At 61.2% G+C, this 22,104-nt stretch overlaps 4 protein-coding genes across 9 annotated transcripts in view; 1 reads left to right on the forward strand and 3 right to left on the reverse strand.

Moving 5' to 3' along the window:
• Galns (galactosamine (N-acetyl)-6-sulfatase) overlaps nucleotides 1-200 on the reverse strand; it is a gene marked incomplete in the record, with an annotated part of 20,035 nt that extends 19,835 nt beyond the window's left edge. The window contains 1 exon segment of the mRNA XM_013507980.1: nucleotides 1-200. Within this exon segment, the coding sequence (XP_013363434.1) occupies nucleotides 1-184 (184 nt within the window).
• Nucleotides 114-4,521, forward strand: Trappc2l (trafficking protein particle complex 2-like). Of its 2 annotated transcripts, none has more exons than XM_013507981.1 (5): nucleotides 114-203; nucleotides 1,529-1,678; nucleotides 3,084-3,171; nucleotides 3,315-3,394; nucleotides 4,322-4,521. In XM_013507981.1, the coding sequence occupies exons 2-5, from the start codon at nucleotides 1,536-1,538 to the stop codon at nucleotides 4,365-4,367; spliced, it is 357 nt and encodes a 118-aa protein (XP_013363435.1). In that variant the 5' UTR covers nucleotides 114-203; nucleotides 1,529-1,535; the 3' UTR covers nucleotides 4,368-4,521. The 2 variants fall into 2 exon arrangements, with proteins under 2 accessions (XP_013363435.1, XP_005411080.1); XM_005411023.2 differs by having other exon boundaries at nucleotides 1,506-1,678; nucleotides 4,322-4,519.
• Nucleotides 4,522-7,138: 2,617 nt separating this feature from the next.
• Nucleotides 7,139-9,385, reverse strand: Pabpn1l (poly(A) binding protein, nuclear 1-like (cytoplasmic)). The gene is made up of 7 exons (XM_005411024.1): nucleotides 9,021-9,385; nucleotides 8,598-8,733; nucleotides 8,365-8,432; nucleotides 7,902-8,008; nucleotides 7,737-7,824; nucleotides 7,402-7,544; nucleotides 7,139-7,275 (listed from the first exon to the last, which is right to left on the reverse strand). Exons 1-7 carry the CDS (start codon nucleotides 9,255-9,257, stop codon nucleotides 7,236-7,238), a joined length of 819 nt encoding a protein of 272 aa, XP_005411081.1. The 5' UTR covers nucleotides 9,258-9,385; the 3' UTR covers nucleotides 7,139-7,235.
• A 4,046-nt stretch (nucleotides 9,386-13,431) lies between these two features.
• Nucleotides 13,432-22,104, reverse strand: part of Cbfa2t3 (core-binding factor, runt domain, alpha subunit 2; translocated to, 3) — a 53,172-nt gene continuing 44,499 nt past the window's right edge. For 4 of the 5 annotated variants that reach the window (XM_005411026.2, XM_005411029.2, XM_013508006.1 and 1 more), the window contains 7 exons: nucleotides 21,388-21,566; nucleotides 20,725-20,948; nucleotides 19,081-19,166; nucleotides 18,340-18,532; nucleotides 17,879-17,947; nucleotides 16,403-16,593; nucleotides 13,432-15,464 (listed from right to left, as the gene is read on the reverse strand). In XM_005411026.2, the coding sequence (XP_005411083.1) occupies nucleotides 15,195-15,464; nucleotides 16,403-16,593; nucleotides 17,879-17,947; nucleotides 18,340-18,532; nucleotides 19,081-19,166; nucleotides 20,725-20,948; nucleotides 21,388-21,566 (1,212 nt within the window). In that variant the 3' untranslated portion in view covers nucleotides 13,432-15,194. The remainder of the gene's footprint in view (nucleotides 15,465-16,402; nucleotides 16,594-17,878; nucleotides 17,948-18,339; nucleotides 18,533-19,080; nucleotides 19,167-20,724; nucleotides 20,949-21,387; nucleotides 21,567-22,104) is intronic. The other variant, XM_013508004.1, reaches the window with a different exon arrangement.

Genomic DNA, 22,104 nt, shown 5'->3' on the forward strand with positions numbered 1-22,104 from the left:
AGGACGGGGCGGGCGGGGCAGAGCGGTTGAACGACAGGAAGGGCGGGCCCGGAAAGGCGGTGCCACAGCTGGGCTCAGGCTCGCAGCCGCTTGCAACGAGAGGCGGGGCCTGGGCGGACACGTGATGACCGCACTGGTCACGTGACACGCCGCTCGGCCAGCCGGCCAAGATGGCGGTGTGCATCGCGGTGATCGCCAAGGAGGTGCGTGTGGACGGGCGGCGGCGGGCGTGCGGCCCTCCCGGCCCGGCCCGCGGGACCCTGCTGCCCTGCCCGCGTCCCCGCGTCCCTTCCTTCCAGGCCCGGGTTCCTAAGCCGGGCCGAGCCGGGCCCGGGCCTCGCTGCCCGCTTGTCATCCCGGAACTCCTCCCAGCCCTGGGACCACCGGAGAGATGCCTGGGGCCGGAAGCCGCTCCGCGCGTTTGCGGCTCTTCCTCCCGCGGCCTCCGCAGGCTTCCGCGTTTCCATCTCTCTACCCATGGCCTGCCTTGCCCCGGGCGGTGCCGCCCTCTCCTGCCCGAGGGTTCAAAAGAACAAATCGTGGTGCACCTCTGCCTAAAATGTGTCTCGTTGCTTCAGGGTGGCGTCTGAATAACCTGGTTAGCTGACCCCCCCACTCCCCCTGTGCCCAGTTCCACTTGCAGCTCCCGGACAGGGCCTGTCCTCTACCACGGCCTCCCAACCTCCCTCCATCAGCTGCCAGCGTACATCTACCTGCTCCTCTGCACGGAGCATTTCTTACCAGGTTCTTTTCTGAGAGCAGACGCCATCAGGGATGCGGCTGCGATGCTCCTCATGGGCTTTGAGCACGGCCACAGTGGAGCACTGACAAGGGCATCTCCTTAGATCGGGCACTGTCCCCACAAACTCACCGTAAATTGAAACTGTCCTAAGTCGAAAATGTGCTTAATACCTGGATAAACTCATGGTAAAGCATCGTATGTAAACTATTCTAAATTGGGGACTGCCAGTGTGCGTTTGCAGGTCTGTGGACCAGGTACCGCCCTGTCCCATCAGGTGGGGACGTCATGTTCACATGTCAGCGTGTTTAGCCTGTCAGGCATGGGGAATTGTGGCATGTGGGAGGCTGGGAGTGAAGCTGTTCATTCCCGGGGTTAGGATGATTAGATGTACAGAGATGGGGCCCTTGAGCTGAGCCTCGAAGGGCTGAGGAACGGGGCCACTGGCCTTGGGGGGTGGTACCATGCTAGGATGGTGCCACTCAGACCCCAAGGTAGCTGGGGCAGAGTGACTCAGGAAGGTGCCCTATGTGAGCTACCCAGGAGATGAGGTCACTATCACCTGATGGCACATGAATTTAGATGAGACGGGATCCACATGCAGTGCCTGAGGGAGGGTGGAGAGTGCAGTGTGGATGTCACAAAAGAGGGTCCTTTCCCAGGATGGTTGTGGGTGTGGGCTGCTCTCTGGCGCTCTGCACTGTTCAGAGCCAGCATGTGCTGGGTGGGTTCCTGTCCTTTGAGTTGCCATCATCCTTTTTTGCAGAATTACCCTCTCTACATCCGCAGCACTCCCATGGAGAATGAGCTGAAGTTCCACTACATGGTGCACACGTCCCTTGACGTGGTGGACGAGAAGATCTCTGCCATGGGGAAGGCCCTGGTGGACCAGCGGGAGCTGTACCTGGGTCTGCTCTACCCAACAGAGGACTATAAGGTGTATCTTTCAGTGCCCTGGCACAGTGCTGTACTAGCTGTGTATACTCTAGAAAACAATTGAGCTGGGCATGGTGGTGCACGCCTGTAATCCCAGCACTCGGGAGGCTGAGCCAGGAGGATCACTGCAAGTTCGAGGCCAGCCTGGGCTACATAGTGAATTCAAGGCCAGCCTGAACTACATAGTGAAACTCTGTCTCAAAAAACCAACCCACAAAAGAAATCCACCAAAAAAATTTGGAAAGGGGAAAAAAATGAGGATTTTCACCAAGCCATAGAATTGGGGCAGCCTGAAGCTAATGAAGGCTTCTAAACCTCATCTCTCTTTAATTGAGAGAATCACTTGAGATACACAGGGCTTCACTTCCATGGAGAATGGTAACATATGTGGGGAGAAACATTTCCTTTGCTTTATATCTGCAGGGGGGGGGCTCTTCCTGTGCTTTTCAGCTTCAGGGGGGCCCTGGCTTCAAGCAGGGACAATCGTTTCATTCATTCGTTTCTTGTTAGGTCTTTTTTTTTTCCGGTACTGGGAATCGAACTCACGACCTTGCACTTGTCAGGCAGGCGCTGTGCCGCTGAGCTAAATCCCCAGTCCTCTTGTTGGTCTTTATTGTTGGGTTGTTGTTATTGGAAATCTTTGGGCAGTCTCTGTGACAATCACTTGAGGTTGTGGAATTCAAAGACATTTCCATGGGCAGTAACATGGTTTCTTGCTGGGATGAAATACCTGACACCCACCACTTAAGGAAGAAAGGTTTATTTTGATTCAGTTTGTAGAGGTTTCACTCATAGTTGGCTGGTTCCCGGGTGGGATGGCATGATACGGACATGGTAGAGGAGAATGGCTCTAGGCATGGTAGTGTCGAAGCAGAGGTGAAGGGAGTGCCCACCTCCACCGCCAGCTGACTTTACCTCCCAAATCATGTCTTGCTAGAAACTCATCACTGATGAGTATCTCCCCCACATGACCCTATTGCTTCCCCAAACCCCTGCCTGTGAACACATGAGGCTTTATGGGGACGTCTAGATATAAGCCATAACAATGATGTTGGCCTGGGAGCTGCTGTGTTATACTATGACGTGGCTTGTGAGAGGGGAGCCTATTTGTGAAAACTGGTTCTGCAGTTAACTTCTGGGCCTGACATTGATTCAAGAGAGGGTGATGTGGTCCTGGTACAGACAGACGTGGTGTGAGTCATGTGGGCTTGGCTGCTTCTGCTTCTGCAGACACCAGTCAGCACCATAAAGGTGTCCAGTCCCACACCTGCATGGTCACCACAGGACCTGACCCTCTGGGTACCGCCTGTGATTCAGGATTGTCGGGTGTCTGCAAAGCCAGTGCACACAGTGGTCCCTGGGTCGCAGGCTCCGCCAGCAGTCCCGTGTTCCCTAACCAGCTGTGCAGATACGGCTACGTGACCAACTCCAAGGTGAAGTTTGTCATGGTGGTGGACTCCTCAAACACAGCCCTTCGAGACAACGAAATACGCAGTGTGAGTGTGGGAGATTTGAGGTGGTGCCTCGAGGGGGGTGGGTTTGTTGTTGCTCATTTTGCTGTGTGGGAGTGCTGAGAGGCCCACACCCGGCAGCAGCCACAGCCTGTGTTCGCTTGAACCATCACTGGGTCCTGTTTCAGATGTTCCGGAAGCTGCATAACTCCTACACAGATGTGATGTGTAACCCCTTCTACAACCCTGGAGACCCCATCCAGTCCAGGTGGGCCTGCTGTCCCTGTGGCCTCCTCTGTGCAGGGTCCGCCTGGCGTGAGTGGAGCCATTTGAAGTGTAGGAGCCCCAAGTCCTGGCCCCCGTGGCACCGAGTTCAAAGTGTTGAAAGAAACCCTTTGTAAATGAGCTGACTCAGGCCTCCGGCTGCAGGGCAGATGGGGACAGGACTTGCCCATTCGGTTTCTCAGGTGCACCCAGTGGGTCCCTGAGGCATCCCAGAGAATGCAGCCAGGGCTTAGGTTTGTGCACAGTGGCCCTCGGAGAGGAAATGTCCCCTTGTCACTGCCCACATCCCTTTCCTGGAGGACTTGGATAGTTAGGAGCTCGCTTCACAGGGGTCTCCCCGGGCTGGAGGGTGGCTCTGTAGCATAGTGCTTGCCTGGCATGCAAGAGGCCCTGGTCCAGTTCCCAGCACGGCCAGCAAACAGATGTGGCAGACTTAATGTCTGGATGAATGTCACAAAGGAGCTCTGAGAAGCATGGGTCCATGTGCGGCATCCCACATCAGCTTCCCTTGGTTCACAACAGTCCCCAAGGGGCAGGTGACCCACGCCAGGCCCGTGCCACGTGCCCTCCCTCACTCTTGTCTGGGGTCATCATGGTCCAGGTGAGAGCAGCAGGTGTCCCCAGCTGCACCGGGCAGGGACAGTGCTGCTCTTGTCACATCAGCTGCTCCCCTGCCCCTGCCTGGGACCCCGGACCCTAACCTGGGAACCTTGCCAGGGAAGGGTGTGGGGACCACTGGGTCAGGAGATAGGGATGGGGGTGGGAGAGACTCGCATCCTGGCCTTGAGGTGGAGCTCATCACCTGGACCCCAGAGAAGTCCTTGTCTTTCCTGGGGATCCGGCGGGGGTGCAGCTCTGCCCACAGGGACGGGTAGGAGCTGTCTTCCCTGATCACTGTTTTTCTTCCAAGGGCCTTTGACAGCATGGTAACGTCGATGATGATCCAGGTGTGCTGAGAGGTTCCTGCTGCCTGCGCCCTGACCGAGAGAGGCGTTGTTTGCATAGCGGCTCAGAGAGTCTATTTATTGTCATTCATTTTCCTGTGTGTAAGGGAGCTGCTGGCTGGGTGGGGGGTGCATGTGCCTTGCCACTAAAACTTGGGAGATGAGGTTGGCTTGTCCTTCTGTGTCAGCAGGGGGCGCACTGAGGACCTCTGGGACAGATGCAGTAGGAAGCCTGTTCCTGCAGGGGCATTGGCCTGCCCTGGGAGCAGTGACCTCAGGTAGCAGCGCAGGGTGGGCACTGAGGATAGGAACCCAAGCTTCTACTCTTGACCCTGGCGGTTACAGTTGAGTCCACTGCTGTCCCCTGGGCTTCCCCAGGACAACCTGGCATTGTGGTCAACGTCCCCAAAACCCGTTCAGCCAAAGCCCAAGATGGTGACCCCAACTATGCCCAGAATCGGGGGGGTACTTGGGCCTTCTGAGTCAGGCTGGCTTCTGTGTCATTTGACGGCTGGCTGAGAGATGCTGGCCTGGGCAGGGTAGGGGCTGCGTGGATCCTGCGCTGACGCCATCCGTCCAGGTGTCCTTGTGCCATGCTGCGTCCAGAGCCTTGGGCTCTCTTGAGTTGCAGGTCCAGGATCCAGGCTCCCTGAGCAACTGTGCATTTCCCCTCCTTCCCCTGAGAGTTCCAAAGATTCTAGGGCCCAAGCATGCCCAGGAGGGGCAGCTGGGGTGGGATGGGCTGCCTTCCCTTCCAGCAAGCACACTGTTGGTTTTTAAAATTGCATAATAATAAACTGGGTGTAATGGCACACATGTAACCCCAGCACTCTGAGGCAGGAGAATTGTAAATTCAAACCCAACCTGGGAACATAGCAAGACCCTGCCTCAAAAATAAAAGAGACGCCTGGGGTGTAGCTTGATACAAAGGCCCTGTGCTGCATGCATAAACAAATGCAAGCCCCAGATCTCCCACCCCAGGTGAATGGGAGACCTCAGCAGGACTGAGGCTCAGGACAGTGGGCAGCTGGTCCTGATACACAGGATTTACACACTCTCTGGTTCACAGTTTGTGCCAGGAGGCTGCATGTGTAAGGGCAGGGATGCCAGCCGGTCATGGAATCTCGGTGAACCTGCATCAGGAGACTGCACACTGCCTCCAGCACCCCTTCTGCCTCGCTGAGAACCCCATATTGCTAGAGATGCACGCTGCTTCCACGTCCTATCCCAGGGCAGGTAGCAAAGGCATGAGTGCATGGTATGGGGAGAGACCTCCAGAGGAGGCTCTTTAAAAGGGGTTTGTCTTTGCCTCTTCCTGCCTGGGACATGGATGTGCCCCCAGACCGCGGACAGCTGTCTTGAGAGCATTCGGATGAGAATCCTGCCTCAGCACAGGGCAGCAGGAAGCTGGAGCCGGTGCTGAGTCCCAGCTCTGGACACGTGTCTTCCGCCTTCATTCTGTGGGGAGGGGGTAAACCCCTCTCCCTGAAACCCCTGGTGTCTGTTAGGTGCAGCGGGCCCTGTCCATCAGCCCCTGGCTTTGCCTCTGGGGCAGTCTCCAGCCCAGGCCCAAGGGCTGCCTCTCTGGTGACCTCTGTAGGATGTCTCCCCTCCTGGCACCAGCCATGTCCTTTCCTTCCTTCTGCCCCAGGCCAGACCTAGGGCACCTGCTCTGTCACTGTTGACGTGGCCCCGCCAAGCAGCTGCTCACCCAGTGGCCACCTGTGCTTGGAGACTTGGGTCGGGCAGAGCACCCCATTCCTCAAATCTATGGGAAGAGAGAGGCAGGGTTCTTACAGGAGCGGCTGTGCTGTTAGGGCTGACACTGCAGGACAGTGCGTCCCAGGAAGTGGCCTGAAGTGCTGGGCAGGCAACAGCAGCTCTGTGCCAACTTCTGCTCAGTGCCCAGCCCTGCAATAGCCCCATGCTCGGCAAGGCTTCAGCCTCAGCCCCCAGCTCCCCTGTTCCTCACATGGGCCCAACCACTGAGATGTGGTGGCACAAGTTTGCTGTCAGCTTGGGGCCACCACCTCTGCAGCTCTGTAAGGCCTGTGGCTCCCGTAACCCTTGGTGTCACTCCAGCCTCTGCTGCTGTTCCCTTGGAGTGTCTTGGGTCTCATGTCACCATTGGGCCTAAGGTCCGCCCAGATAGTGCAAGGTACTTGCAGCTGAAGAGTTTTTCTTTTTTGAGACAAAGATGAAGCAGAGGCATGTGTTTGATGGTGTCAACCTGGGGCCTGACCAGGCTCTTTCCCGCCTGTCAGGGTGCAGGGTGGCCCCATCTTCAGGGACCTAGGGTCTCTGCCTCATGGAGACACAGAGTGCCTGAGGCGGCTGTCTGCACTCCTACTTCCTGAGAGGCTGATCAGGCTGGCCTGTGGCAGGTCTGTCCAGGTGAGGGCACCAAGCCAGAGGTATCCTGGAGGCCCACACTGAGTGTGGAGGTCCAGCATGGGAAGGACCGCCTGCCCCCACTGGGGGACTGTCACAGCCCATTCACCCTTGGGTCCACCCGAGAAGGTGCAATGTGGACCTGCATCTGTATCAGGAGAAAAGGGGAGCATGAGATCTGTCGTCATGTGCTTTTAAAAAAATCCAAATTTAATAATTTATTCTTTACTGTTTAGACACACAGTCCTGTTTTTCTTTAAAATGAGCAAGCTGAGGAGCCCATCCTGGCCAGGCACTCTCCTGGCCTCCCTGCTGCCCCCTCCTCCACCTCAGCCACCCAGCTGTCCAGGGCCCCCCAGGTGGGGCCACCTGCTGGGCAGCTGTGTGACTCTGTGGCTGCAGACCTAGCCTATCTGGAACAAGCAGTCCCCTGGGGACACAGCTGCTGACTCCTGACCCAGCCCTGAGCCCACGCAGTCAGGTGTCCCCTCAATACGGCGAGAACCACATGGAGAATCTTCCGCGTCCCCTGCGGGGTGGGACACCGGGTGGGGTGAGGGGTGCAGATAACGGGTCAGCACCTCCTGGCGTCTCAGGGTCCCCACGGGTGACAGGTTGGGCCCACCAGTCAGGCTCATCCCCCCAGCCCTCCTACCTGCCCTGCCCACGAGGGCGGACCCGGGGCCTGCCCTGGAGGCTGCCGCACAGGCCTGGCGCCACCCTGGTGCCCAGGTGCCCCCGGGAGCCCCCGCGGTCTGTGGAGCTGATCCCTGGGAAGTTGGTCCTCTTGGGGAGCACCTGGAACCGAAGGCACGCACTCTAGACTCCTCCAGCTGCATCCTGTGCCTGTTCGCAGCCCTCACAGCTCAGAGCTGCTGCGCCGGAACGGCTGCGCTTCCACCTGTGCAGCCTCGGGCAAGGGGCAGCCTGGGCACCACCAGCGCTCCTGGGGGGTCGGCTCGGGATCGGGAACCCCCCAGGGGTGCCCACCTTGATGACGCGACCCCGAAAGATGCTCTCGTCCAGCTCCACAGCGGCCTGGGCCGAGTGCTGGGTGGTGAACTCCACATAGGCGTACCTGGGGGTGGGGCCGAGAGCAGGGTGAGCGTCAGGCGAGGGTGGGTCCACACTGCCAGCCCCCAGCCCTGCACTGACCCCTTGGGGTGGCCAGAGAACTTGTCGCACAGGATGGTGACACGGTGTACCTCCCCGCAGGGGTGGAAATGGGCCCCCAGCTCCTCAGCCGTGCCGCCGTAGTCCACCTGCCCAGGCATGGCCCCTGTGTTCTCTTTGCGGAGAGGGGAAGGACCCAGGAGCCGCCACAGTAGCACTGGGACTGCACCCCTGTGGGGGATGGGCTCACACCCGAGTGTGAACTTTCCATGCAGACCCCACAGACTGCACCCTGCAGCCCTTTGGCTAACTTTGAGGTGTGCAGTCTGTAAAGTGACAGTCGCTTGAGAAAACAGGACATCTTACAACAGGCTCTGTTTCTAGCTGCCCCAACCCTGACCCCCTTCCCTGGACCCTGGTACAGGGCAACAGGACTCCACCTCATGGCCACCGGGATGGTTGCCCCCTCCACAGAGGGTCGCCGGCATGCCCTCCTGCCACTCACGTTGCCTACGTAGATGGATCTGTGGTCGGCCTCCACCTTCTGCCTGGGGACCCCGGGGCAAGGGCAGCCTGCAGGGAAGGGCCCCAGACACAAGGTGGCTGTTTCTCATCTGGGCTGGTGGGGCGCTGCGGGCCTGACCTGAGGCGACACCACCTGTGCCTGCCCAGATTCAGGGTGGGCTCTGAGCTTCAGGCTGGGCGCCTGGGTAAGGCTGGGGAGCCCTGGGTTCCTACCCACAGTCTCAGGGCTCAGCAGCTGCCTGGCCCTGGCTGCTTCTTCCTCCATGGCATTGGCCTGTGGGCTGGGCTGTTCCGGTGCCTGCTGAGCCTGCTCCATGGTCCACAGCTTCAGCCTGATGGCCTCCAGCTCCTGCCAGCGTGGCCGGGTGAGCTTGGGGATACCCTGCAGCACCCGCCAGGGCCAGGATAAGAAGGGCACAGCCCTGCCAGGGTCTGTGGACTCTGAGAGATGACCCTCTTCTCCTAGCAGTGCTCAGGCCTGCAGAGAAGCCCCTGTGACCTCCACCCCATGACCTCTGCCTCTGTGACCTCCACCAGGCTTCCTCCCCAGGCAGGTGGCCCTGTCCCGTCTGGTCAGTTTCCTGTCCCTTTGTCTTCAGCCCATGCCTGGGTCCCTGCTTGCCACCACCTCACTACCTGGTCAGGTTCGGGGCCCTTGGCCAGGCTGTCGGACTCCAGCAGGGACAGCAGGAAGCCATAGTCTCCGTCATCGTCTTCCTCAGCCTCCCTCCCGTCCCCACGCGCCGGCTCCAGAGGGGTCTCCTCCGTCCCAGTCCAAGCCCCCCAGCCCTGGGCCTCGGGGTCCGAGGAGACCGTCTGGAGCCAGGCCTTGGTGGGGGGCGGGAAGAGCGTGTGGCTCAGGAAGGGCCACATGGGAGCCGGGAGCCCAGGCCGCTGCTCGCCTCTGCTGCCGCTCACCTCCACGCGCCTGCCCAGCCCCGGGTTTTAAGCCGCTGGTGCGGAGCCCAGGGCCACCTGCTCCCACTGCAGCACCAAGGGCTCCCAGCTGGGCAGCCCTGCCCACCCTTTCCCCATGGGAGGGCAGGATGATGAGCCCTCGGGCAGGGCCAGCTGCTGTGAGCGCCCCCAGGAGGCCCCAGTTAGCAATGGGGCATGAACGAGTAAGGAGGCCAGGTCTGGTCGAGCCTGGGACCGCAAGGGCTAGGCTGGTCGGGCAGGGCCTGGTCCGAGACATGGAGGACCGAGGGAGGTCGAGCAGAGGGAGCCTCTGCTTGGGTCTCCATGGACCCCTGCACCCCCACCGCGGGTACATCTTAGGTGGAGCAGCCTCCGCTGAGCCCATCCTTTGCTCTGAGTGAGGCCCAGGACCCCAGCTGAACTGAGCGCTGGTTCTCTAGGGATAGCCACCTGCCACACATCGCCCTCTGGAGGGCTTGCCAGGTCACTGCACCCCTTCTTCCTTGGCCATCAGAGGGCCAATCTGCAAGCAGGTTGGGGCCTCACCCACCCCAGGCCTAACTGCTGGACCCACATGCTGGGTGGCCTCAGGGCCAGGTTTCAGGAAGCTCCCCACTTCCAGCACCAGGGAGGTGCTCAGGGGCCCTTGGGCCCACGCTGGCCTGGGTTTCTATCTGGGCTGAGGGTGGGTGGGTGTGCAGGGTGGGCAGGGCGAGGATGGACAGTAAGGCTGGTTGCCCTGGGCTGGGATCTGAGGTGCCATAGCGGCCAGATCCTTCCTCCACCTGGCAGAGACTGGGCACCATGGCTGTGTCCCAGAAAGACCAGCTGGACATCCCTGCCCTTCACCAGCCTCTGTGGGAGCTCAGGGCCTACAGGGGAGGACCATGTCCCCTAGGCCCTGGGACCACCCAGCTCTGGGCAGGACAGTTCAAGCACAGTACCTTCTGCCCGAGCACCTGGCCTAGTACCTCTGCCTCCGGCCAGGGGAGAGAGAGCCACACCCGCAGCCACACAGCCGCCTTCCTGGTGAGTCCTCCGCAGGTCCCGTGTGCCCTTCAGAGGGGACATTTTGTGGGACACGGCCCCGGTGGGGCTCTTTCTGGGGAGGAGTCAGGCCCTGGAAGCCAGCAGATCACCTCTGGGGCCCAAGGTTGTCTAGATTCCCTGAGGCCCCGGCCTTCCAAGGCTCATCCCGCTGGAGAATCTCCTCACCTGTGGTCGTGCCATGTCCTCCACCGCCTCCCGTGTGCTGCCCACCACCTAGTCCACCCTGATCTGTCCAAGGGGAGGCCCTGCATCCTTCGCCAGGGAGAGCCCTGCAGTGCTTGGGAAAGAGCACAACGGCCCAGAAGGGGCAGCGCCTGGGAGGTGAGATACGTGCCCTGTGTTGCACAGATGGGGCAGCCTGGCCACACAGGGCAGGGCAGAGGAGCATGGGCATGGCTTCTCAGGGGCAAACTGCCCAACTCCTGGTCCAGCTCCTTGAGGGGAGCAAAGCAGGGAGAGGATGTAGACTGTGTCTCTATCTGTGGCCACTGCAGTGTGGGGTCTTGGAAGGACACTGAGGCCTTCTGCTGGCCTTGGAGTCTGGGGTCCTCCTGGATGGCAGCCAAGGGAACACAGCAAGTGAGAGGGTCATACGGGCCTCTGGGAAGAGCTCAGGCCATCTCTGTGCAGCCGCCCTCGGCCTCGCCTGTGGCGTTGCAGGAGCAGGTGAGTCCAGCTGGCCTTAGTGTCCAGCACAATCAATCCTGGGGGCTCCCCCAGCTCATTCATGGCTCGGTGGGGGGCTGAGGGGTGGGGAGTGGGCAAGGAACTGCGGACCACCAGGGACTTCAGCTGGGACAGACATGCAGGGTCACGCCAGTGCCCGGGGACCTCTTGGACATCTCTCTTGGGACCCCTCCTCCAGGTGCTGACCTCCAGGGGAGGAGGTAGGGAGGGTGCACATCCTGTGGCCATGGTGAGCCTGAGGGGCTTGTAGGCTGCCCCACCCACTCCTGGTCCTGGTCCCTGCCCCAGCAGAAGCTCTCTGTCCCTGAGGTGTCTGGGGCTGGCCTGGGCCCGCAGGGGCACCGTGGTGGTGGGTGCTACTTCACAGGCAGCTTCTCCATGGGCATCCTGGTTGGCCCAGGGCACATGCAGGCGAGGCTGTGAGAGGACCTGGTCTGCCCTTGTGACCTCGGTACACTGGGGACACTGGCTATAGGGGACGGGAGCAAGGATGGCTGTGGGGGACTGGAGGATAAAGTGGCATGGCCGGAGTGTGCGGGAGGATGCAGCACAGGCAGGTGGGCAGGCGGAGTGAAGAGACTGAGTGGGTGGTGGCTGGGTGGATGGACAGGTGGAAGGATGAATGCACAGAGGGTGGATGGAGGTGGGTGGCTGGGAGAGTAGATGAGTGGGTGGGTGAATGGGTGGATGAGTGGGTGGTAGAGGGTGGATGGAGGTGGGTGGATGGGTGGTGGGTGAGTATGGATGGATGGGGGTAGGTGGAGGAGTAGATGGACAGACAGGATGAACTGATCAGTTGGCTGATAATTAGCTGGGCTGAGGGATGGGCAGAGGGGTGGACAGAGGGATGCCAGAGATGGACTTTGGTGTCAGCTAGAGGAGCTATTTGGAAAAAGTGGCAAACAGGAGACATCTGGGGCCTGTCCTGACCTGTCCACCACGTTGCTGAGGTGAGCCCTTCCCAGCTCTCCTGCCCATCCCCCTCTCATGCTGGCCCTGCGGTGGCTGCTCTGCTGCATGTGCCTGCTCAGCCACTCTTGGCCCTTCTTGGAAGGTGACGTCTCCCTGTCCCACCCCAACACCTGTGGCCAGTGTGGACCTGAGCTGCAGGTCTCTGCCCCTGTCCTGGCCAGAGGACTGGCCTGGGTGAGCCTTCCTGGGCATGGCCCATGGGACGCTATCAGATCCCTGGGTCCAGGGGAGGGAGGGCACGAGGGACAGAAGGCCTGGGACACAAATGGAAGGGGAGATGGGCTGGTGTCTGTTGCCACCCATCCTGTCCATCTGTCCCTCCTGGGGCTCCCCAGCATTCCTGTTGTAGCTCAGGGCTCTGGACAAGGTGAAACCACTGCAAGGGGCAAAGGACACTCCCAGCACAGAAACATGCTGTCTGCATGCTGATCCCCCAGGTCACAGGGTCTGGCCTGGTTCTGCTGGAAGATCTGCGGTTGGACAGAACCTGAGCACAGAACCCACAGCAGTGTCAGCTCTGGCAGCAACACGGGGGCAACGCCTTCCACCAACGGGTGGCAGCTGACACTGCCCAAGCTCCTCACACCGCACTCCAGGAAGGCCCTCCTGCTGCCTCCGGCCTCAGCTTCCTCGAGGCACCAGCCCTACCCTGCCCTGTCCTGTTGGGCTCTCAGGTCTCCCAGTCCGTGTCCTGCTGGTGGGGCCTGGCACGGCCAGGTGGCCTGTCTCCCTTTGTCCCTGGGAGGCCTGCCTGTCCCAAAGAGGGACCCCGTGAGGGAAGGGACAGAGGAGGTGCGGGGGTCCACCCAGGAATGAGCACCCCCACCCGGAGGCCAGGGACTTGGGTATCAGAACAGTGGCCCAGGGCTCCTCACCCATTTATACTCAGACCACAGGGCTCCAAGGACCCAGCTTGAAGCGCTCTCACCAGGGCGCATGGCCTGAGGACCTGCTGGGTTGCCCTGTGTGAACATGGTGCCCAGCACTGCAGGCACATGGGGCCCTTCACTAACTGCAGGCAGGAAAGAGCCCAGGGGCTTCATGCGGCCAGCAGCAGGGGTCACATGAGGCACCCGGGGCCAGGTCTCCTCTGCCGGCACACAGAGAAAACCAGCTACAGAAGCCAGCACAGGCTTCCACGTGTGACCAAGAGCCAAATCCTGCACGGCTGCTGCCTCCTAAAAGGCTTGGGAGCAGAGCCAGCATGGGGGCTGTGGCCCTAGGGCCTTCCGGAGGACCAGAGCATGCTCGTGGCCTTTAGGGCAGGGTGCTGCTGTCCCAGGGCTGGTGCACCTGGTGGGCCCTTTCTCTAACTCAAAGAATGAACTCTGCAACTGGGAGAAGCATCCCCGTGGAGCCAGCCCCTCGCCCCGGAACAGCTGCAGATTTTGCCAAAAATCTGCTTCCTGCATCACACACGTCTGTGGTTTCCCTTCTGTTTATTTGGCAAACGTCTTACCATCCTTGTGGACACCGTTATTTGGACCGCTGTAGAGCTATGTACATTCACATTCACGTGCACTGGCCCTGGCGTGGGCACAGGCCCTGCTGATGCCACGCACGCAAGTCCTCCAGGGCCCTGCCTCTGCGTGCGGGAGCAGGGCCAGGCTGTTCTCGGCGCCGAGTCTCCCTCACCCCCCTCGAGTTGCTGAGGGCCTCGTGAGGCCTGGGGGGTGGGAGAGCGGGTGGGGAGCGTCCTGTCCCCAGGGCTGAAGAACAGCTGGCCGGCCGGACAGACAGTGGACGCGGGGTTATGTACAGCTGAGCATGGTCTTCAGGGGAGGGAGGGCCGCTGCTTTCATCTATAGGTTTGTTTTTTCCTGCAAAGTTTGAAGAAAGGAGGCCTGGGGCCTGCCTGGTGACCGGTGGGAGCCGAGAGAGGTAGAGGAGGAGAACGGAGGGCGGGGTTCTAGGAGCATTTGCCGCTTTCTGCTTTGAAAACAGCCAGGAATCAGCCCAAAAGATTGTCACAGTTTTGTTTCAGAGTTGTGCTCTCTCTGGGAAGAACACTTTAGCACTTTTTTTTCACAAGTAGAGAAACGAAATATGGACAGTCACAGGGTGCGAGGACAGACAGGTGTCTCCCTGAACCGGACGAAATGCGCGGTGGTGCGTGGGCCCAGGAACCTCGCCGCTCCCGGTTCTGCCTGGTGAGGGGCTGCAGAGTTGCAGAGGAAATGAGGGGTTGCTTCTGGCCGGGCCCAGACCCTCCGGACCCCAGAATCCCAACACCCCAGACAATCAAAACAGAATGAAAGACCAGCATCCAAATGAACCCAGGCTGGACTGAAACAGTGAAAGGAATACTTTGGCAGTGGAAAAGCGTTTTGGATTTCGATTTCTTGTGTTTGCTTTTTGGGTTTCCTTTGGAGCAGAGGTGTGTCCGGTATTCTTGGCTGACTAGCTAGCAAGGTAGTTTATAGGTGTGTTTCCTTTGCTTTTTTTAAAAAACCTTTTTGGATTTTTACTTAAAGCCAAAGAGTTTGACATAAAAAAAAAAAAAATCAAAAAACAAAACACCACAATAACCTGAAACCAAAAATACTTCTTGAGTTGGAAACTGAAATCTTCCTCACTGTGTGGGCTGTGTCTGCCAGGTAACCCCTGGGATGGCCTGGGTGACACAGTGAGCTCAGGTCTCTGGATATAAAATCAGTCTTCCTCCCTTTTAATAAGGAAAAGGGAGAACCCCACGGTCATCTTTGTCCATTTCTGAGTAGCTCTTTTGCCAACAAAATGAAATCCTCTAAATTTATCACTGAAAACACAAGCCACCAGTTAGGGCTTTTTTAGGATAGGGAACGCGTATGGAAGTCATAAAGACAGAAGGAAGTCAAGAGACAGCGGGAGACAGACAGACAGACAGACAGACAGAGACAGACACAGGGTGGGGGCAGATGGTGGGTGAGCCAGGCACGCTCCACTGGCGCCGCTGCTACTAGAGCTGGGTCGCTGGTTTGGGAGGGTGCGGGGCAGAGGTCATCAGGTCGTGGTGGATGGTTGTGTCAGGTAGCTGAGGAGGCTGCCATGCAGCTCTGGTTGGTTCTGTGTTGCTTTTGGACAGAAGCAGTAGCAGCAGTGACTCCCGCCGGCTAGCCAGGCGGTGCAGCGTCCAGCAGCCAGGCTGGGCTGGGGGTTGGTAGGGCGTGGCATCCACGGGCCAGGTGTCGGGGCCTAGAGGAGTCAGCGGGGCACAGTGGCATCCAGTGGGCCGGGCGGGCCCGGGGAGCCAGGGCGAGAGGGTCCCGCGGAGCCAGCCTCACTGGGGCTGGCGGTGACGTCCGGCTGCCTGGGCAGCGGGTCGGCCACGGCGGCAGTGGGGCCCTGCAGGTTCTGGCCACACACATGGTGGTGCTTCTCCCAGTCCTTGTGCTGGCAGAAGGAGCCGCAGTAGCGTGCCGCGTTGCAGCCGCTGCAGGTCTCACTGGCCTTGCGCCCGCAGTTCCAGCAGCTCTGTGGGGCGGAGGGGAGGTTAGGATGCTGCAAGCAGGGAGACCGCCCCAACCCCCAAAACCTCCTGGCCCGGTCACAGCAGACACGACCACTTGCAGTTGGGGTCTGGGGAGGGCACCTGGGCAGAGCGGAGTAACTGCTCCCGAAGACCTGCTCCTCTGGGGCCCCAAGGGCAGGCCAGAGCCGAGCCTGTCCCGGAGTCACAGCCACGTGGCCCTGCATCCTGCCGGCCCCTCAGGCTTCTCAGCCAGCCTGGCTTTGCTGCTGCCCCCATGGCTGCGAGACACCTGAGTCTGGCTCCCTTTCCTCAGGGTGCTCTTGGTTGTCCCTGGGCCACGAGGGGCTCCCTGACCCCGTTTCTACTCCTGAAGCACTTGGTGCTGCTCCATGTGTCAGGTTATTCTTCCTTTTTTTCCTGTATTGGGGATTGATCCCAAGGACTGGAACCTGCTGCCAGCCTTGAGCTGTATCCTCAGGCCTGTTTTTATTTTTTGTTTCGAGACAGGGTTTTGCTAAGTTGCCCAGGCTGGCCTTGAACTTTAGATCCTCCTGCCTCTGCCTGCAAGTAGCTGGGATGACAGGTGTGCAGCACCATGCCTGGCTGTGTCAGTCCTTTCTCTGCCCACCCAAGAGACTTCTGTCCTCTGACCAGCCTGCCCCTCCACAGCCAAATGTGGCTGGCAGAGCTGTGGGGAGGAGTGGGGGCTGACGGCACCATCCCTCTGCCCAGGGAGCCCCCATGCCTGAGCCTGGCCCTCCTTGGGATATCTGTGGCCCACATCTCCCAGGACAAGGAGGGAAGGGGCTGTGAACTTGCACCAACACCCCATGCCAGGAGCCCTGCACTACCCTCGTGCTGCTCGTGTGGCTGCTGCCTGGTGCCAGGAGCACAGTGGGTGAGGGCGTGGCTCTCTCAGTGGGTGAGGGCGGGCGCTTACCTCGCTGGAGTCCTCCTGCTGGTTGACGACAGTCAGGGCATCCTCGGAGGCCTGGCGTTTGGCCTCGGCCAGGGCCCGCTCCATCTTGGCACGCTCCGTGGTGATGAGCTCATGGGCTTTGCGCTCTGCGTCTGACACGGCTTTCTGCAGCTCCGACATGGCCTGACGCTTTACCTCGTTCACGGCCTCCTCTGCAAAGCATGGTGGGGCCGTGTTCACAGGGCCAAGCCTTGCGCTTCCTGGGGATTCCATGACTGTGGGCAGGGCCCACAGCTGCAGCACGCACGCCTGGCCCGCTCCACACGTGTGCACTTGGGCACACTGAGACCTCAGCCTGTGCAGACACAGGTGTGCAGGCCGGTGCATGCTGAGCATGTGTGTGGAGGTGTGAGCATGCACATGGAACCTTCTGAAGCCACCCCACTCTCCTGCTGTGGTTCTCCTGCCCTGGTGAGCACTGGGCTCCTGGCGGTCTGACCAAGAAAGCGGAGTGGCGCGCCACAGGGTGTGGAGGCTGCCCCTGCTGTCTTTCCTTCCTGAGGTCCAGTGGGGCTACCTCACCCATGCTCTGCACACTTCCCCAGAGCTTGTGCTGCCCCCTGTGCTGCTCCCGGGACCAGGGGGCCAGGTTCTGTCTCCCCTGGGTTGGCAGGCACTTGGGCCCCTTGAGGACACCCATGGGCCACTGCCCAGGTCTGCTGGTAGCCACAGGGTCAGGCCATAACCCAAGCGTCCTTTCTCATCTGCTCCAGTCCTCCCTGAGGTCTTGCTAAACTACACCAACATTGCTGATGCCTGCCTCAGTTTACCTGGCAGCACTGTCTCTGAGAACTGGCTCTGGTGAGGCAGACTGGGACTAAATGGTACTCCCACGTGGAGTGCTGAGACTCCCCCGGGTCTCCCCTCTGAGCATCTGTATCCCTGGGGCGCTGAGCCCCTGACCTGAGGCCAGTGGTCCCTGTTAGGTGTGGCCCCAGCTGGACATCAGCAGAGGCCTCACAAGGTGAGGTGATGAGGACACTGCTGCATGAGGACGGCTGCCCCCTGCCCAGGCTGGGCGCACACCTGGCCCCATCCACTGCCCCTTGCCCTCACCTCCAAGCCGGGACGCCCCTTCTCTGCTTTCAGCTTCTGCAACTCCCCTCTCCCTCGCTTCTCAGTGAATCCATCAAGACTGAAACACAGTTGGTTCCACCTGCCCCAAGCAGGTGCCTCATCTGCCTGTTGTGCCCAGGTCCCTTCTGGCCTGAGTGTGCCCCCCTGTGCCAGCAAATAGTCACAGCCCTCCCCACAGGCCGAGGGGCTCCTGCTCTCTGCCTGTCTGCCTGGCCTTCAAGCCTGTGTGTAACCACACGCCCTCCTGCACAAGCATCACCATGTGCGGACACAGCCGAGCCTGGGGACAGGTGGGAGGAAGCCCCCCGTCCCAGCTGCCCAGGGCCCATCTGCTCCCCGGGTCCGTCCTGCCCCACGCACCAGCCTTCCTCCAGATCTCCTCGGGCATGTAGCCGGACAGTGCCCTGGGCATGAGCTCCCGGTGCAGGTCTGAAACAGGAGGGTTAGGGTTAGGCTATCTGCTCCTCTGGGGCTCCCCCACCCTGATGGGGTCCTCAGTTTTCCATGGGGGTCCCCAGGGGCCATGGGCAGAAACCTATGCCAAGCCATGGCAGGAAGGGGTAGCTCTGGAGCCCAGGACCTGAGGCCGGGAGGCCGGTGGCTCCAGGCCTGCCTTGGGTTCTGCATTCACCTCTAGCTGGTGACCACAGACCTGGGGCTGGGCTCTCAGCGGTCGTGGCATTGTGTGTGAGGGGAAGAGTTTGGTTTGAGTTCTGCTGTGCTCCAGTGTGGCAGTGCTCCAGAGGGAATCAGGCCCCTTCCCAGCCCCTCAGCCACCAAGACCCCTCCCACGGCCCCTGCGCGGCCTCCCCGTTGCCCACCTAGCTGAGATCCCTCGGGGCCAGCAGCGCTGCCGAGCGGCCGGGTGGGCACGGAGCCCTTCTTCCCATCCTCGGCGTCACTGTAGCGCCGGACCCAATGGTTGAGCTCCTCGCGGTCGGCCTCCTGGCAGCGGCGCAGCACGGTGAGCGAGCGCCGGGTCTTCTCCACCATGTCCATGATGCAGTTCAGGAGCTGTGGGGCAGCGCGCAGTCAGCATGGGAGCCCAGGCACGGCCAGCGCTGCTCATCCTGCCCCAGGGGCCAGGCCAAGGCCAGGACAGAGTGCGAGCCCTGGCTCTGGGTCTCTACCAGCCCGAGGCTGAAGGGCAGTAGGTGCTGGCTGGCACGGGAGCTCAGGCAGATCAGGGCTGGGGAGACCCCCTCCTCCCCAGGAAGGCAGCGGGTGAAGGCCACATCAGTGGCCCTGTGAAAGGGTGGACCGGGGGCCTGGGGGTGTGGCTGCCCACTCCAACTGAACCTGGGGCCTCACAGAGCCCCAGACATGCTTCCCCAAGTGTCTCTGCCCTGGAAAAGCTGCTGAGCAGGAAGTGGGGGGCAGCTGGCCTGCACGATGGCCCCATCCTGCCCGTCCCCCACAGTGCCCAGACAGGCCTGGGGACAGTGAGGGCTCGTGCAGGGGAACTGGTGGGTGTAGATGGGGTGTCGGGCCTGAGGAGCCCTCACGGGGCTCACACAGGTGGCTCTGGGAGGCACCGGTCCCACGTCCAGGTAGACACTCACGTTGTTGAGGTGTTTCCATTCCTCCGCCCACTCGCGCTCCGTGAGCCTGTGGTCGACCACTTCTTCCTGCCGGGACCCAGGCACTGCTGCAAGGGGTGGTGCAGGCTTAGCCCCCGCCTAGTGCCACCCTGCTCCCCAAGCCTCACTCCCCAGAGGACCAGCTGTGCCCACATCAGGGTAGCATGGGGGATCCCGGGCACTGGCCCTCTGTACGCTGGCCCAGGGACTCAGGATCCAGCTCAACACTTAAGAAGAAGAGACAAACCTGTCCCCTTCCCTGGTTCTAGCCGTGGCCACTCCTGCCCCCTGCCTCTGCTCCCAGACCTTACCTCAAGTGTCTCAGGACACTCAGCAGCCTCAGGGCCTCGTGGGCTGCCTGGCTCCTCTGAGAGCCTCCCCTCAGCCACCTGTCCTTTCTGCACTTCAGAGCCCAGGCAAAGGCCCATAACCAGCAGTCGAGTCTGAGTCCCGACCCACAGCCAGGCACCTCAGGCCCTCCCCATGCTGGGCCAGCTCCGGGTCAGGCAGAACCTGGCTCCCCTGTCCCACCTGAGCCTGGCCCACAGGTCAGCCTGCTGCCCGCAGTAAGCAGCCAGCATGGCCTTGGCTTGGCTTGAAAGCAGGCGGCATGTCAGGACCAGCATGAGGGTGCTTACTCCCCATGGGGCCCACATCTGCTGCTGTGCCTCAGCTTCCCCACCCTGGCTGGCTCCTGGGTACAGAATGACCCCTGGGCCCACGCAGGGAGCGTGCTAGGGAGAGGCCTGTATGCTTCGAGCTGCCCTCACCCCCTCCAGACCAGGCCCTCATCATTGTCCCTTGTCACAGATGAGGACACGGGCTGCTGAGGGCCATGTCCGCTCTGAGCCGCAGGCGAGGGTGGAGGAGGCGGGGTGTGGCCTGGCAGGGGAGGTGTGGGCACAGAAACAATGGTGGACATCCCTGCTGGCCGCCCTGAATGCCACACGTGAACCCCTCCCTAGATGCCCTGCCTTGGTGGAGCCTGAGCTGAGGGAGCTGACTTCCTGGAGCCCAGGGTTTTCTCTCTGGGCCGCCTGCCTGAAGGTCCCCAGGCCCCGAGCCCAAATGCAGCAGGGCCACAGCCGCTGTCACTGCTCTCCCTGCCGCCTGTGAAGCTGGGCCCCGGCTGACGGCCTGACCGAAATAGTGGCTGAGATCTCCTGACAGCTGGCGTTTGTTTTTGTGTTCGCAGAAACCGGTGGGAATTAGCACCTGCCTGACCGGGCTGCAGCCAGCCAGCCACCATCACCTGCTGCCTGGGCCCTAGCCCTGGATGTTCCTGCAGAGTGCCCCATACCTGGGGTCCCTGGGCAACGTGGGGTTGGCGGTTTCCAGGCTCTCCCCTTAGCTGGCCACCTCTTGAACCCCAGCAGAGAAGGGGTCAGTCAGGCAGGGTAGGGTAGAGGACCCAGCCTGAAATGGCCCGTTCTCCATGCCAGCAGTTTTCACTGTGATGAGGGCCACCTCCACGTAAACACCCCTGGTCCTTGCATGACCTCTGCTCCTGGAGTAGCCTTGCTGGAAGCTGAGGCGTGAAGAGTCCCTGCGACCTGAGTAGGTGCTGGTGCCCTTGCGGCCGGCCCAGCACTCACGCAGGCATGCCCATCCCCGTACACTGCTCACCGAGCTGCCGGTGGCGCTCCCGCAGCTCCCGGGGGCCGGGGGGTCTGTAGGGGTCGCGGAAGTGGTGGGCCATGGCCATGTCCTCCAGGCGGTAGTGCGGGGGCGGCATGGGGGGCGGCAGCCCGTTGCTGGGGCTGTAGCGCTGGGCGGGGCTCAGGGTGCAGGGCCGTTTGCTGAGATGCTCGGGGTGCGGCAGGTCACCATCTGACTCATTCTCTTTGGTCCTGGCCCAGAAATCAGTGGGACAGTGGTCATGGCCACCAGCCATAGATGGAGGCCAGGGGTGGGAGGGAGGCGGTACAGGTGGGGACCAAGACTCCAGCCTCGCAGGATGAAGTCTCCTCTGCACCTGGTGGGCACCCCGTTGGGGGTACAGGGAGAAGAGACACCTAGGCCTCTGGAGTAGGTGCCACTCCCGGGGGCAGCATGGGCAGTGAGGGCACAGCTCTGCTGTGGCTGGCAGAGGGGCCCACCCCAGGTACTGGGGGCCCTGGCCTCTGTGGACAGACCTGGGGGCTCCTGGGCATCAGGGTCCTCAGCCCATCAGCCTGGACCACAGCTTGGCCACCAGCCGGGCAATACGGGTGCCGCAGGGTGCAGTGGTGTCCATCATGGTCACTCAGCCCCACCTAGGGCTGCCTGGCGGGCAGCGGGAAGCAGTACCTGTCAGGCGTCCGCCTCTTGCCGTTCTCGTTCACCTCCAGCAGGAGCTCAGAGTCCCCGGGGGAGGTGGTGCTGGCGTCCAGCAGCGTCTCCTCGTGCTGCGCCAGGTACTGGGCGGGTGTCTGCTTGGCCAGGCGGGCGCAGTGCAGCAGCTCACGCTGCAGCAGGGGCAGGTTGGCCTGCGGGGTGATGGGGACACGCACAGCTGAGCTGGAAGGCGTGGAGCCTGGGCTGGTGACTGCCCGACTCCGGGCCTCAGCCCTCTACTGTTTCCCCAGAAACCTTGCTGCTTCCTCGAGGCACATAGGAGGCCAACAGGACAGCCACTTCAGGTCCTGAAATCTGAGCCCTAACCCTGTCACCACGCTCTCCCAGGCAGGCCCCAAACCGTCTGGAATGAGGAGGAGCTCAAGGCTCAGAAAGGAGAAGCAACCAGCCTCAAGTACACAGCAAACTGAAGCAGAGCCGCTGGGAGCAGAAGCAGGAGACTTGCAGAGTCTGCTCTGGCCCCTGGGGGGCGCCGAGGGATGCCAGCCCCCCACCCCACGGCCTCCTGGTGTCCAGGCCACCCCCGCTCCACCAGGGCAACCTGGAGCAGGGACTGGATGTCAGTATGTCCCTCGGTTCTGCAGGCCACCTGGCAGCACAGATGTGGCCTGGGGTCTGCAGGTAAGAGCACGGGCCCTCATGCTGTGTCCCGGCCACCACCTCCAGCTT

The sequence above is a fragment of the Chinchilla lanigera genome, unplaced genomic scaffold (genome assembly GCF_000276665.1).
Source record: "Chinchilla lanigera isolate Chin_1 unplaced genomic scaffold, ChiLan1.0 scaffold00140, whole genome shotgun sequence".
Taxonomy (NCBI): Eukaryota; Metazoa; Chordata; class Mammalia; order Rodentia; family Chinchillidae; genus Chinchilla; species Chinchilla lanigera.

What these genes read in the sequence shown, in the direction of transcription:
- Trappc2l (XM_005411023.2), top strand. Translation starts at nt 171, where the DNA reads ATGGCGGTGTGCATCGCGGTGATCGCCAAGGAG. An exon ending in TCGCGGTGATCGCCAAGGAG is followed by an intron (nt 204 to 1,505) that starts GTGCGTGTGGAC and finishes CCTTTTTTGCAG; the next exon opens with AATTACCCTCTCTACATCCG. An exon ending in GAGACAACGAAATACGCAGT is followed by an intron (nt 3,172 to 3,314) that starts GTGAGTGTGGGA and finishes GTCCTGTTTCAG; the next exon opens with ATGTTCCGGAAGCTGCATAA.
- Pabpn1l (XM_005411024.1), bottom strand. Translation starts at nt 9,257, where the DNA reads ATGTGGCCCTTCCTGAGCCACACGCTCTTCCCGCCCCCCACCAAGGCC. An exon ending in AGGGCCCCGAACCTGACCAG is followed by an intron (nt 8,734 to 9,020) that starts GTAGTGAGGTGG and finishes CCACGCTGGCAG; the next exon opens with GAGCTGGAGGCCATCAGGCT. An exon ending in GCTGAGCCCTGAGACTGTGG is followed by an intron (nt 8,433 to 8,597) that starts GTAGGAACCCAG and finishes CCTTCCCTGCAG; the next exon opens with GCTGCCCTTGCCCCGGGGTC.